The sequence below is a fragment of the Magnolia sinica genome, chromosome 1 (assembly GCF_029962835.1).
Source record: "Magnolia sinica isolate HGM2019 chromosome 1, MsV1, whole genome shotgun sequence".
NCBI classification, from domain to species: domain Eukaryota; kingdom Viridiplantae; phylum Streptophyta; class Magnoliopsida; order Magnoliales; family Magnoliaceae; genus Magnolia; species Magnolia sinica.
Window position 1 is genome coordinate 124,891,242 of NC_080573.1, and position 15,287 is coordinate 124,906,528.

General features: G+C 38.7%; 1 protein-coding gene across 2 annotated transcripts; it reads right to left on the bottom strand.

Moving 5' to 3' along the window:
* Nucleotides 1-206: 206 nt before the first annotated feature.
* Nucleotides 207-9,218, bottom strand: LOC131256969 (alpha-terpineol synthase, chloroplastic-like). 2 transcript variants are annotated; one of them, XM_058258093.1, is made up of 7 exons: nt 8,988-9,218; nt 8,374-8,635; nt 4,047-4,422; nt 2,654-2,872; nt 2,274-2,412; nt 1,695-1,943; nt 210-613 (listed from the first exon to the last, which is right to left on the bottom strand). In XM_058258093.1, exons 1-7 carry the CDS (start codon nt 9,207-9,209, stop codon nt 305-307), a joined length of 1,776 nt encoding a protein of 591 aa, XP_058114076.1. In that variant the 5' UTR covers nt 9,210-9,218; the 3' UTR covers nt 210-304. The 2 variants fall into 2 exon arrangements, with proteins under 2 accessions (XP_058114086.1, XP_058114076.1); XM_058258103.1 differs by lacking the exon at nt 1,695-1,943 and having other exon boundaries at nt 207-613.
* Between the last annotated feature and the right edge of the window lie 6,069 nt (nt 9,219-15,287).

A 15,287-nucleotide genomic window follows, 5' to 3' on the forward strand; every position in this document is an offset into this window, starting at 1 on the left:
TCCGCACGGAAACATATTATACAAGGGTATAGTAATATTCACGGGAGTGAACACTTAACATTCTGCTCTGATATCATATCAAATAACCACTTGCTCTAAAAGCTCGAGCCATTAGACGATGACGTATCAATATATATCAAGGGACTTCTAATAAATTTTAATTTAAAAAGTAACATAGATACAATCATTTATTCACGCACCTCCAACCACACCTCCATGGAAAACACACATATCAAGCTCACATACAAACCACAAAGTTATATGGTAAGATACTAACCGATGGTTAACATGAACCAAACAGGGCTTATATCTCCTTGAGTGGTATGGGGTCAACCAGTAGAGCTATGACCCTACCCCGAGCCCTGGCCCCATCATGTGGACAGCCAAACCCATCCCCAAACTGGTACACACATTCAGCAACTTGTGCAAAGCCTATAGCGCCATCAATAAAAGGTCGGGGGAATGGAGAATGACCAACGCATTCTTTATTCAGCTTCTTCCATGTTTCATCAATCATACCTCTAACATGTTTGCGAGCTACTGCTTCAGAAACACCAGCTTCATGCATGTAACTTTCCACAACCTTTAGAACATCACCTCTTGCTATTTCATGCTGTATCAATAAAAAAAATAGGCAATTCGATGTTAGCCAACAATCAAACAAGGGAGTTATTAATTAGTTTATTTTTATTTTTTACTTTTCCCAAGTGGCCAATGGTCGATTTGCAAGTCTGGCCCACCTAATGACAGGACCGCCATGATTTATGGGCTTAGGACACACTACATGTGGGGTCCACCTATTTAGTGCACAGGATGAATCTGCATGCCACAATGTCACTACAAGAAGAGTAGCTATCAGTATGGCTTCTGAAGTTGGTAGCCATACCATTGCTCTAGATAGAGCTGGGCACCTAGTCGAGTCAGGTCAACCTTAACTCTAACAGACTCGATTCAGTTTTGAAATAGGCCTGACCTGAACTCGAACCAACTCGGTACCGAGTCCAGCATGCCTACTCCAATCTGAGTCTGGGTCTGGCCTGAACTAATCCGGACCAAGTCTGACCCGGTCAAAGTACTGAGTCAGGGTGAGTTGGGTGCAGTGGGTATTCACGGGCTGAAATCACCACTCAAAGCCTAGCCTCACTTGACAGAATTGCAGCCTCTCCATTAGTAACATGGCATCTCATATCTAAAACATTAGATGTGAGTTATATATATAGTCAACTTTCGAATCGAGTTGAGTCAGTACCAAGTTAGATTTTGGGTTGGGTCGAGTCGAGTTACTGGTAACTTGAACTCGACTTGGTTTGAGTTCGGATTGGATGAAGTCAACTTGATTCGAATGGACTCACCTACTCGGTCTGGATCGAGTTGGATCTGAACGAGTTGGATGAGGCGAGTTTGCCAAGTCGAGTCATCCTGTGCCAAGCTCTAGCTCTAGAAGAGTAATCAAGTGGTCCGATAAGTGGTAAGCCCAAGCCGGGCTTACTTTGTTGGGCTAACCCAAACTTGGTGAACCCATCCCCAGCCCATGACTCTGTTTTGGCCGAGTCTCATCAGGAATGATATCAAAACTGAAGCCTATGGGGACATACAGCCCAACATGCAGCCTAAGCATGCTGAAACAGACCAACTGGGCCTATGATAGCCCTATCCACTTACATCAACATTCCATACAAGTATCACTTGCTTACCGTCGATGTTCCCCAATCGTCGCAAAGCCGGACGGTCATGGCAGACCAACGGATGAGATCATGATAGTTCTCCAGGCATTCTAGTACTTCGTCCGTCACCTTCAATCTCATGGAAAAATACCCATGGGCCAATACAATGGGCCCTGATATTGACACCCACGCATTGTTCAGATACTCCTCAAACGTCGGGTTATAGCCACTGTGGTACCACTTCGCTTCAGTTAAGTACGCATTACATATATCTGCCCACTAAATAACACAAATTTTCATTATAAATCACAACACCACAATAGGAGTGGCAATGGCCCAGATCATTTCTGGGTTCGACTGACCTGGGGCCCACAAGATTTCATACTGCACTGCAAATTCTTGTTGTCTGCCTGGCCCACTTATTTAGTCTGGAATTCAGTACATTGAATGATAACCACAAATGGGTCTAAATTAGGCTTTGGATGGGCCGCATTTCAAGAATTTTAGATCAAGGGCCCAGGTCATACCACAAGCTTAAAGCTCCACCTTAAGCTCATTATCATAAAATCCCAACTATTGTAACTGAAATTGAAGTGAGTAGGAAAATACCAGTTTCCTCAGGCATGGTATGATATTCACACCTTGATCTCTTAGAGTGTCATAACCCAGCGAATTTATAGTGTTGAAAAGAACCATATAACATATTTTCATATACTCTGGAAGATCTTCAATTGCATCTGTATCCCATCTGAAAATAAAAATCCATCAAGTTATAAAGTATGGTTAGTCCTTAGAAAAGGAAGAATTTTTTGTTGAAATACTAAAATTCTTCTTCTTTTTTTTTTAAGAAATCAAAATTCCCTTTAATGGATCAATGACCATGAGACCCTCTTGATCCTAGCCGTTCTTGATGAACTCTAGCCAATCACAATTTGTAAGTAGATCCAAACACTGCCTAATAGAAATAAAATGAAGTGATATATACCAACCTTTCAACTGCATCAGTGAAGAGCTTTATTTCATCCAACGTTCCATAAAGGTCATAAACATCATCAATCATTGTTATAAGTTGATTGACTTTTGTGACCTCATTCCTAGAGTATTGGTACTGTGGGTGGAAGGCCACTCCAAGAGCAAACACGAAACATTCCACCACACGGTCTCTTATAAATGGCAGCTTCTCCATGGTGCCTAATTCCTTCCACCACCTGCAAGTGATCAAAAATATAATGAGAGAGAGTCGGAGACTAGAAGATCTGAATCTTACTCCTTCAAAAGGGTCACTCCACCATGAAATTAGGACACCTCAAAAACAAGACAGATCTAACCATCACGTTGGACACCATTAAAATTTATAAGTTTTTCCATTATTTTTTATAGGATGGTCCACATAATGATATTATAGACAGGAATTTTAGGGTGTCCCATCATCATGAAAGAGGATTGGTTGGTGTACAACACACCACACACCTGGCTGCTGTTTGTACGTGTCGTGCAAAGATGAGCACTGACACTACTCGAACTCCAAGCTAATGAGCGGTTCAAAGGAGATCAATGTTATATGAGCCTCACAATGACGTATTTATTATATCCACACCGTTCATCCATTTGGTGAGATCATTATCGAGCATGATCCCTAAAATGATTTATATCTAAAGCTCAAGTGGACCACACCACAAATACCAGTGGGGAGAATGATTCTCACCGTTAAAACATTCGTAGGACACACCATAATGTTTATTTTCCATCCAAGCCGTTCATAAGTTCACACAGACCTCGATGAAGAGGAAAAAAAATACCATATTGACCCAAAACTTCTATGACCCCCAAAAGGCTTTCAATGGTAGACGTTCAATCCCCCACTACTTTTTGCAGTGTGGTACACTTGATCTTTGGATCTATCTTATTTTTCTGCTCAAGCTTTACAACTAGCTCTCCAAATGGACAAACGGTTTGGATATAACACATACCTCATGGTCGGACCCAGAGAACTTTGTGACTTCAACACACCAGCTAGTTCGGTGGTGTGTGGTACACCAGCCAATCCGCTTCACACCATCATCATTGGTACGATCACTTGATGTGAAGGTTGGATGGCATACACACAACATGGTGGACCCACAACCTATCAAATCATCCCCTATGAATGGTAACTTACAACCCAGCACTGAGGTCTTGGTATCGATCACCTAGTGGGGGTGGCTAACACTGAAGTATGAACTGACAGTGGGTGTACTAACAAGATACCAGGAAAAAAAAAAACCTACAACCCATTGCATGTGAATTTTGAGATGATATTTAATTGTTCTAGAGGAACCTGCGTGCATGTCATGTTCAGGACAATATAATGGACACACTGAAAAAGGAACATGGCCTTTTTACCTTGACATTTCTCTGATGTTGCCCTGATACAAGGCTTGCAACCTGTTGTAGTCCAACGTAGCTAGTTCAAGTAGGAAAGGCTTCATGTTCTTCTCTTTTTCGTATACCTCCTCTATGTACCACCTCGTATATAACCTTGGTATCATGTAATGCATGGGAAGCTCCAATGCATGCTGTACTTGTTTAGCAAGGTGTGGGTCCATTGTCTCTTTGATCTGCTTGAGATGTTTGGTTGTGAAGACTTTGGCCTCATCCAAAACAGTTTCTCCTATAAATCCAAGGTGTGATGCTTCATATAAGCTTAGCATTCCCTTTATGTCCTCACTAAGGCATGCTTTGAAACTATGCTTGTCGTCCATGAAGCTATTGAACACATCTGTTACATTACACCATCAAATTAATGAATGCTTTGCTCAAAATTTCAGTCTGCGTTTGGATACACTATTGAATTGGATTGGGAAATTTAGTTCACTTACTATGCATTTGGATGCATTGTGAAATTGAGTTGCTTATGTCAGTAATAGTAAATGACCATATTGAAACTACCTCCTTGAGTAACAAGGCTCTGAATCACTGTCATGTTGTTCTCAAGTTGGACTTGCAAAGGGGTCCTTACTCTTGCACGGGTGGTAGACTCTCAGGAGTTTCAACTCCCGGCCAAGGGTTCGAGTACCCATAGGTGGTCCAGCGTGAGTGTGTGGGGTGTGTGTGCGTGTGTAAAAATAATAAATAATAAATAATAATAATAATAATAATAAGTTGGACTTGCAAAGGAATATGACTTTAATTTGTCTATTTCTCTCTAGCCCATGAATTGGTGTTCAATTCATTAGTTGATGTAGAGCGGGTCGCTGACAGTTATATGGCCAAGATGGATCAGAAAAGGCCCGGTCGACGACAGAAGTGATCCAGACCATCGAACCTTACATCGGGCGTATCTTGCAATCCGGAATGAGTTATCTAACGTAAAATATATGATTTTGGGGTAGAACGAGCTACTGAAGCCAACCAACCCCGCTACGCCGGGTTGCGCAGCCCGGAATTGCGAAAAATCCCTGGATCGACGGTCGTTTCCCTGTTTTAATTTCGTTTTTATTATAAATAGTAAGTTTTAGTTTGATTATAACTCTTCATCCGTCGGGCTTTAGGAGTTGCGCCCAACGTGAAAAGAGCTTAGAATAATTAGGAGAACGGTTTGGTGAAGCCAAATAGGACACTTACTATTTTTGGCAGAAAACCTTACGCACTAGTAGACATCATGACCATCTATAAATAGTAAGTTTACTATTTATAGTAAGTCGCAGATTCTAGGAGTTTGAGTTGTAGTTTGATTCTAATTTCTTTTCCATTGCTTGGTACCCCTATTTAAAGGGTTGTGAACTCGTTTTTATTCATCCATTAATCAATTTCGAATTTCTTAGAATTTATTTCTATTTTCTGCTTTCTTTCCTCATGGATTCGAGAAGTCTCTGTGAGGAGTCCAGAGAAGCTCCGTAGATTCGGAGTAGTTATCTTTATCACATTCATCCCAGCGTCATTAGTTGATGTAGGACGTGGCACAGGTACATTCATAGCCATATCGATGGACCAAAAGAGGGTGAATTGTAAATTGACCATAACTTTTGATCCCAACATTGTTACGAGCGCACAACTTATCAATTTTTACCGTAATGAGCCATCCGGGGTGAACCAACTCACGAAGTGGGTTGTTCCTGTCGCTTTCACCACAAAACGTGCATTTTCAACTAAAAAATGAAATTTTAGGAAAAATATTATTTTCAGTAATTCCGATTTTTGTAGTGTTTTTCTATTTTTAGAGTTTTAAATTTTTATTTTTTATTTAGAAATAACTTGTAATCATACTGGGATGTTTTTAGCAAAAGTTTATTTAAAATTTTTATTTTTAGAAATTAGGCGTTAGAAGAGTTTTGTTAGAATTATGACTTTTATTAGAATTAGAATTTTGTTATTTTTGATAATTACGAATTTTTTTTTCTTTATTAATGGTGTAATTGAAACACATTCACATTAGACAATTATTGATTAATAAAATTCTAAATTTACTTTTTTTTTTTTCTTATGGATTCAAGAAAATATCTCGTGGATTCAAGGTTTTTATCACCTGAGGAAGACGGTGATTTTCCTCATTATCTTTTTACATCCTTCCCTACGTCATTAGTGCATCCAAATGTGGCCTTATGCAATGTTTAGATGCACTACTGAATTGACTTGTAATAGTTATTATGATAATGTACTAAGCTCCAAAATACAACAATGTTAATTTCAAGTTGGAGATGAAAGGAATGTTGGGAGGACTCACAGAAGCAATCCGAATTAGAATCAAACAATAAGAGATCAAATAAACTAAGTACTTAAAAAACACGAGTGTTTATGTGAAAAAATCCTAACAAAAAAAAAAAAAATAGTACAAAGCGACAACGAATCCACTATAATAATCAGTATTACAAGAGATGGAAGAACTTACCAATCCGAGAATAAATCCTGAAAACCATACAAAAAATCCATTTGCTCACAAAAGCCATAAACATGTTTTCCAATACCTTAATCCTCGATTACAAACCTTAAAATAGGGATAAAATCGAATTAAAAAAATAAAAACCCAATTCCATAAAACTATGCAAGTCAATCATTAGGAGCTTCGATCTAATTGAGTGTCATCAACAGCCCATCAATGGGATCAAAGCAATCTTTTATCAGATCATTTTGGATTAAAAAATTATCCGGCGAGCAAAGGCCAAAAAATTGAGATTTTCTCAATGGAATTGAGTGGGTTGTCGATGGGATCCACACTTGTTAATGGGATTGAGTGGTCCGTTGATGCCATCAACCAACTTGCACTATTAAAGTTTAGAAAATTTTGCAATTGAAACTTAATTACAAACTGCGTTAGCCAACGCAACATCAAATTGCAAATTGTCTTCGTATTTGTTTAGCTTGTAGAATATAAAATGCAATTTGGTTGATCTGGAAGTCAGTCATGTAGGCCCCACACTTGACTGACAATGACTCTCTACAACCCACTTTAACCAGGTGATGCTAACCATTGGATGTAGGCCTATTTTTGGCTGACCATAAGTCTCGAGAACCACTTTGATTTGCTGATTCCAACTAGTCCATCAATGGCCAAGAAAATGGATGGTCCAGATTAATTATACTAAAAAAGTATATTCATTGATCTTGACCTTTTATAAAGTCCCACCTTTGATTAAGTATAACTTTAAAGATTTACTTTGATTTCATGATTTTGATCATCTGATCAATGTTTAGGAAAATGAATGGTCTAGATTGATTATATTAAAAAGTTCCGATAATTTATCTGAACCATATATCATGCGCTCTTATTATCTGCTTGACCATACTCTTAACGATTGTTTTAATCAGGTGATCATAAATTTGATAAATGGTTATAATCATTTGATCAATGGCCAATATTTTTTATTTTTTTATTTTGAAGTTGATCATCGGAGAAGAAAGTTTTAATCATTGACATAGATGAACTATCTTGTAATTCCCACCTTTAATTGACAATAACTCTTAGGAGACACTTGTACCAATGAATCTAACCATCCGTTCAATGGTCACCAAAATGGACGGCCCATATTAATATTAGAAAAGGTATGATCATAGATATTGACCGTTGATCATTGTATACCCCACCTTTGATTGCACATCCTTCACAACAATCATTGTGATTGGACAATCCAAACCATTCAATCAATGACTTAGAAAATGGTTGATTTGCACTGAGGTAGCTTTTGGGCCATTTATCACACTGGCCATGTTTGATTCCTAACCACCTAATATAGTATTTGGGCCATCCATTTTATGGACCTCACATTTGGTTGCCTATACATTGAAATAGTAACTTTCACTTGAGGGGTTGTTTGGGAGCATGTATTTGATAGGCAATGGAATTCATGTTAAATTGGAATTGATTTGAATTGGAATTACAAGGTTTTGTGTGAATTGGATTCCATTTCACATCAAAGATACTCACCCAACCACTTTGATGTTGGCTAGTAACATCGATTATCATCCAATACACACTTTCAAATGACCTCTTCGACCTTTTAAATTGTAATTCAAGTCTCTAATAGGATTTAAATAATATTTTGAGTTCTTAAACAATATTTTAAGTCAAAGGCATTGTGTCATCCAAACAATATAACTTTTTAAATTGCATCTAAATTGCAATTCGGGGGCTGTCCAAATGCTCCTTAAACTAGTCTACTCATTGCAATTCAATTCAATAATACATCAAAAAATAAGAACATAAGAAAATCAAACCAATAAACCATATATATACCTTGTGAAACCTCGAACCCGTATTGTCTAAATACTCTAAAGTGTAGGGCGGTATCATTTAGATCTTTGTCTATCTTTACTTCATTTTCGCCATTGGATATGGCATCCAGGGCTTCTCTGATCTCTGACTCAAAGAGATAAGCCAACCCTAGACGTTGGAGGACATCAATCAACTCAAGTCGCGCAAAGGGTTCGGTTGCTTCTCCAAGCAAACACCTTGCTTTTTCTGTCAGTTGCTCAATGTGCCCAATGCACTTATCACCCTGTGCAATGGATGTACAAGTAAGAAGTAAGAATGGTGCATGAAATGATGCAAACAAGACATGAAATCATCCTTATGCTTCGGTAGTAGACTCACAAGAGTTTCAACACGGAATCCGTATCCTCTGCTTGCCAAAAGCAGAAAAATTTTACTTGTTGCAATCTAATTGGGCTACATCATCACACATTGTATTTAATCCAATAGTACTGACAATATAAGTGATGATGTGGACCAATCACAATACAGGAAAACAGGATTTTGGCAAGTAGAGAAATCAGATTCTTCAATACTGTGAAATCCCTCTGTAGTGTGAGTGCGTGTGTAAAAATAAAAATAAAAATTTGTTGTATCACCAAGTATTTGCTCTTCAGTGATTGCACAAAATCGTAGTTGAAAATGGATGGCGAGTAATTTGCATTCCGGCGGATGATTGTTGGCTCCACTGCTTCATTTGCCACGGCACATCTGATGTGGCTGGCCATAGGCAAATTGATCATGGCTCTTGGTGGCTCAGTTCTACATCGCAGGTGTGCGATGGAGCAAAATGGGGACAGGGAAAGGAACTTTAGGGACATTTTCTTTACTTGCTATGGTGGTGATTCTAATCTCATTTTGACCCTTTTTATAGCCGAGTTTATGACCCATCCACGTGAAAAGGTAGCATCTAATAGGATATGCATATCCAATAAAGAAAGTAATATAATCTTTTTCTTTAAAAACTACGGATTGGCAATTGCATCAGTCATTGCGTTTGTTACCGTAATACCTTTAATTTTGAGAAATTTACTTCTTTAAACTTATTTTTTAATGAGCAGTCTTTCTAAACCTTTAATACTTTACTTTTCATTTCTAAACCTATGTTGTATAGATTAACTTTTTTAAATAAAAATACTCTTGTTTCTTAGGTTATATTCATTTCTTTTAGTTATACCCAAAAACCCATCTTTTCTTCATTTTTCTTCCTGAAATCTTAAATTATTATAATTTTACATCTGTAATCTTTATTAGGGTTCTATCATTGATTCAAACCGGTCACATTGGTAAATTTGGAATCTTTCGGGTTTTGTCCATAAATGTTTTTTGCAATCATTCTCACAATTCTATTTTGAAATCGTATTTTACTTCACCGCACTATTCTTCTTCTTGAACTCGTGTTTCACTAAAACGACAGTTGTGCGATGTAAGAATGAAGAATGAATGTATTTTTTTCATTGTGAAAAAATTCAACTAGTACTTAGTCAATCTCACAGTCAAATTCACTTAGTACTTTGTGAAATTCATCTAGTACTCAAATCACCTACTAGGTGAAATTCACCTAGTACACGATGAAATTCACCTAATTCATTGTCCACCATGGATTTTCTTGGTCAACTGTGGACTTCACATTATATATGTTCAATTTTTTTAAACACGTCACTACTAAATTCGTATAGTTGAATGGATGGCATGGATTATTAAAAAAAAAAAAAAAAAAGCTGTAGGCCATATATACCCAATGACTTGAATAAGCATTAGGATGCTAAAGGCCAAACGTTGGAATTGGAAAAGACGTGACAAATGATCCTGAATGAGTCCAAAATTTTTTCGGGTAGCCTGTACAGGTGCAAGGGTGTTGCACGTCCATTTTAAACCAACTCAGATTCAGTATATCTCACTTCAAGAGACTTCAAGAAGCATTAAAAAGTTAAAGACCGAAACGCGCCATAACTGGGAAAGGTCATGTCAAACAATCCCAAACGAATTCAAAATTTCTCTGGATAGCCTATATGAGTGCAAGGGTGATCCATGTCTGTTTTGAGCCAAATTGGACTTGGTAAACCCCACTACAGGAGACTTAATGCAGCATTAGGATGCTACGGGACAAAACGACGGAATCGAGAAAGGACATTACAAACGACCCTGAACGAGTCTGAAATTTCTCTAGGTATCCTGTACGGGTGCATGGGTGCTCTATGTCCAATTCGAGCCTAATCGGACTCAATAAACCCACTTAACGAGACTTCAGGAAGCATCAGAACACTAAAGGCTAAAACGTCGAAATTGGAAAAGGATGCACCAAACAATCCCAAACAAGTCTGAAATTTCTTCGGGTAGCTTATAAGGGAGCAAGGGTGCTCCACATCCATTTCAAGCCCAATAAGATTCAGTAAACCCCACTTCAGGAGACTTAAGGAAGCATATGAACACTAAAGGTTGAAACGTCGAAACTAGAAAACGACATGTCAAGCGATCCCGAACGAGTTTGAAATTTCTCTAGGTAGCCTCTACAGGTGTTCTAGTCCATTTCGAGTGAAATTGGACTCGGTAAACCCCCACTTCAGAGACTTTAGGAAGACTCGAGACCCGAAAGGCTGAATGCCAAAATCACAAAAAGTTGTGCTTAAACTATGGGTGTACATCGAGTCGAGCTGGCCTCGGCTTGACTCGGCTCAGCCACTAGCTGACCTTAGCTCGAACTCGGCTCGGCTCAATCCTCGTGCCTGATTGGCCAGCTCGGCTCAGTTTGGTCAATAGCTCGGGCCAATTTGAGTTGAGTTCGAGCCAAGATTGAGCCGAGTTCGCCTGTGCAACATTTCCACAAACACCTGGACTGCACCTTCAAAATCCCACTGTATGTTTTCTGGAGCTGTGAATTGCCTGAGATGATGGTGCTATGGCTAGCTGCTTCTTGTTCTGATCTTGAATTTTCAGAGCTATCAGATAGGACTTATCTACATTGTAAGGTCAAACCATAGTCATATCTCATGGAATCTCTTATTCGCTCCTGGAAATCTGCTACAATAACGAGCCACTAGTTGTCATTGATTTCTCATTCACCCTGCAATCAATCAAAAGCTTTTCTTTGTTTTCCACAATAAATTTCAGAGGAGTGAGATAAGGTCCTTGAAAGGTGGTTTTATAGGTATTTTATCAAATACCTTCTAAGCAACATAAAAACCAAGAAAAAAAAGGGTATTTGTTTCGTGTACATACCTTCCTTGCCACCAGCTGCACTTCGTTGAGTCATTTCATCAAACCCTTAGTGAGCAACATCAATATCAAAGTAACTGAGTCACCGAACTGGTTCGATCCAAGTTCTATTCGAGCTGGGTTCGATCTGAGTCGAGTCGACCTGGGCCCAGTTCAAACTTAGCTCAAAAAATCAGCTCGACTCGGCTCGAACTCAGCTTTGAACTGAGTCGAATCAAGCTTTTTTGAGTCAAGTCGAGTGAGCTAACTCGGTTCGTGTACACCCCTAGCCAAAACGATCCCAACCAATATAATTTCAACGCATATCCTGTACAACTGCCATCCAAACTGTTGATAACCTCGAGAAGCCTGGGATGAAGGGAAAATACAAAGATCAGCTTGGTCAAAAACTTTTGTGGCCCATAAATGTTTTCAATGGTCATTCACTTTTCATACGATGTGGTTCACCTGATATCTTTATCTTACTTTTTCTTATGACGTGGTTCACCTGATATTTTTTATCTTCTTATAGTTCGGGTTACTGTGTTACCCATTTCACACCTCAGTGGGTGTTACCCTTATCGTGGGGCCACTTTCATGATGTGTTGCATATCTACTCAGTCCATCCGCGTCTCCAGCCAATTTTAGGGTCTATTCCTAAAAATTAAGCATATCCAAATTGCAAGTGGACCACACAACAGGAAATAATTATGATTGAGTGTCTCACCATTAAAAATTTTAAAGGGCCCAACATAAGTTTTTCTTTATTTATTTATTTATTTATTTATATTTTCTTTCATCCTGTTAATACTGCCAAGAAGACATGAATGAAGGTAAAAACAAATATAAGATTGATCCAAAACTTACATGGCCCACCGTTCATTCATCACTATTTCTAGTAGTATGGAACACCTGAGATTTGGATCTCCTTAATTTTTGGGATCGAGTCCTAAAATGATACTGTAAAGAAGTTGGATGGAATGAAAACACAACAAATACTTCAAGGTGGGCCTAGGAAGGTTAATTAAGGTAATACCCACTAAGCTGTTACACGGGTAACAACTACTTTCGAGTGCCTACTTTCAACGGTAGGCGGATCCCTTACTGTTGGGCACACAAATATGTTTATTGTATTAAAAAAATATTGTAATCTCGCCAGATAGCGAGTTGATAATGTCACAAACACATGGATGAATAGACCATAGAAGTATCAGCTTTACCGGGAAGTTTTATAGACTATGGAAAGCTTCTAATGGTGATAAACCATTTTTACAATTAGAAAATGGTAAAATGGTCATAATAAATAGGATTATGTCCTAAAATGATCAGAATAAATGGAAGGATGGCATCGATATGCATCGATATGCATTGATATGCAAAATATTTAACAAGGTGGGACCCACACGGTAACAGTCACACTAGGTACTGTGTTACCCGGGTAACACCTAATCAGATTCATGACATCTAGCTAAAGTCAACCATCACCTCTAGAGCTGTACACAAGTCTACTTAGGGCCCGTTTGGCCAGTCGGATTGGAAGGGACTGGATGGTATTGGAAGGTATTGAAAGTTAAATCCCGGAATTGGCCGGGCATGCCAAACAGAGTCGGTGATTTGATCCCAATCCCATGGATCTTAAGACAATCCACTGACAACACCATCATTACCTTTAAATCCCATCCAATCCACCCTAATCCGTTAAATTTGCCCGGGACGTGTTTGGTTGAGGGAGATTGGAAGGGATGAGAAGGTTTAATCCCGGGATTGGCCGGGCATGCCAAACAGACTGGATGTAGCAATCCAGCGATATAGCAATCCCATGGATCTCAAGACAATCCACTGACAACACCATCATTACCTAGAAATCCATGCCATCCACCCTAATACCATTCAATCCCTTCCAATCCACCCGGCCAAACGGGCCCTTAGCTCAGTCAACCCTCTAGACACGACTTGCCTTAACTTGAAATTGGATTTGGACCAAGTCAAGCTGCTTTTTGGAGCTTGAAAAAAAATTCGAGCTGAGTTCGAGCTTGCCCGAGCTCGGCTCGACTTGACTTGGATCAAAACTCAACTGGAATCGCCTTGAATTGAATCAGCTATATGACTCAGTTATTTTGATCTTGATGCTTTTAGCCAAGTGTTTGATGAAATAACTCAATAAAGTGTTGTTTCAGGTGCATATATTCTTCGCGGGGCTAGTGGTGAGGGAGGAATGGATATAAAACCAGCTGCTACAAAAAAAAAAAAAAAAAAAAACTCCACATTATAAAACTGCCCTCAAATTATGATTCTGACGTTGCCTAAGGCATAAATGACGTGCAAGTTAGTGTTCTTGGGAAGCATAAGAAGCTAGATGATCTTGCAGCTATATAATCAAGATTTCACTTGTATCGGTTTTGTACTTTTATATATTCGTAAAATTTAAAACATTAGTTTGTATAAAGTCTATGTGCAGCCACTCGTATATCATAAATTGATATTTAGACTTTCCTTATACTTATTTGTCTCTTCAGATTTTTGAAAAGTGAGTACTAAACTCTAATGATGACAACTGAAGTATTACAGGTATTAAATTTTATAGTAACGGGGATGAAAAAAGAGAGATTAAATGATCAGGTTAACCACACCGGTAATTTTTTTTTATATTCCACAAACTTTTTTAACCGTTGAAACTTCTCTAGGCCAAACTGCAACTCAGATCAGCCTCATTTTTGGCACCATAAAGGAAGAGTACGGGAGCAAAGAGATGGACAGTACCAATAACTGAAATTAACGAAGGTGGGCCCCATTTCACATTTAGAGTGGAAAACCCAAATGAAGATGGCAATCAATAATTAAGAAGGTGAATGAGGGAAAATGATAGTTTCTCATGCGTGTAGGGTCTTTTTACCGCTACTTCGAGAGTACCTTGTACAATTTTCAGAATGACAAAAAATCCCTTCTGACTGCGGATGGGTGATAGGGATTGTTTTGACTGTAGTGTGGCCCACCTAATATTTGGATTGCAATGGTTTTTAGATAGCCATTAGTATTCTCGGGGATAAGCTTGATTAACGGTTTGAAACTAAAAAAACATAGTATGTGTCATATAAATTGCATTGTAGGGTATCTTTATCTTACAAGCCTTTGGAGTAGATCCGGCCTTCCACAAGAAACACATTTATGCGAGAAAATTAGCACTGTAGACCCCACCTTTTATCCAGCGTCTTTTACAAAGGATCCAAAACTTACCTTCCCGACTTAGGCCTCGCATGTACGGACAGAGCATTTGAGGATGAAAATACCCCTACTTACGCTACCTATGGCTACGGTTATAGGTCTACAGAAACGAAAAAATACCCCTAATCCGTAGCCATAGGTCTACAGAAACGAAAAATCACGTTGAAAATCAAGGGTATTTTTGTCCTCAAATGCTCTATCTGTATGTGCAAGTCAAAGTTGGGAAGGTAAGTTTTGGATCCTTCATAAAAGATGCTGTATAAAAGGTGGGGTCTAAAGTGGTAATTTTCTCTGTTTATGCCGTTTTGGGACTCGGATTGGATACTGACAAGGTCAGTAGCTAAATCACTACCAAAGTGATGTCACCAAGCTCTATGGACCCCACCATGATGCATGTGTTGTATCCATACCGTCCAACCATTTGTAGGGATCATTTTATGGCATTACAAAGAGAATGAGATAAATCTAAATTTCAAGTGGAC

Bases quoted from the DNA above. Each gene is read 5' to 3' on its own strand.
- LOC131256969 (XM_058258093.1), bottom strand. From the start codon at position 9,209: ATGTCCCTAAAGTTCCTTTCCCTGTCCCCATTTTGCTCCATCGCACAC. The intron at 8,636-8,987 runs GTGATACAACAA...TCCATTGCACAG, and splicing joins CACTGAAGAGCAAATACTTG to GGTGATAAGTGCATTGGGCA. The intron at 2,413-2,653 runs GTTGGTATATAT...TTTTATTTTCAG, and splicing joins TTCACTGATGCAGTTGAAAG to ATGGGATACAGATGCAATTG.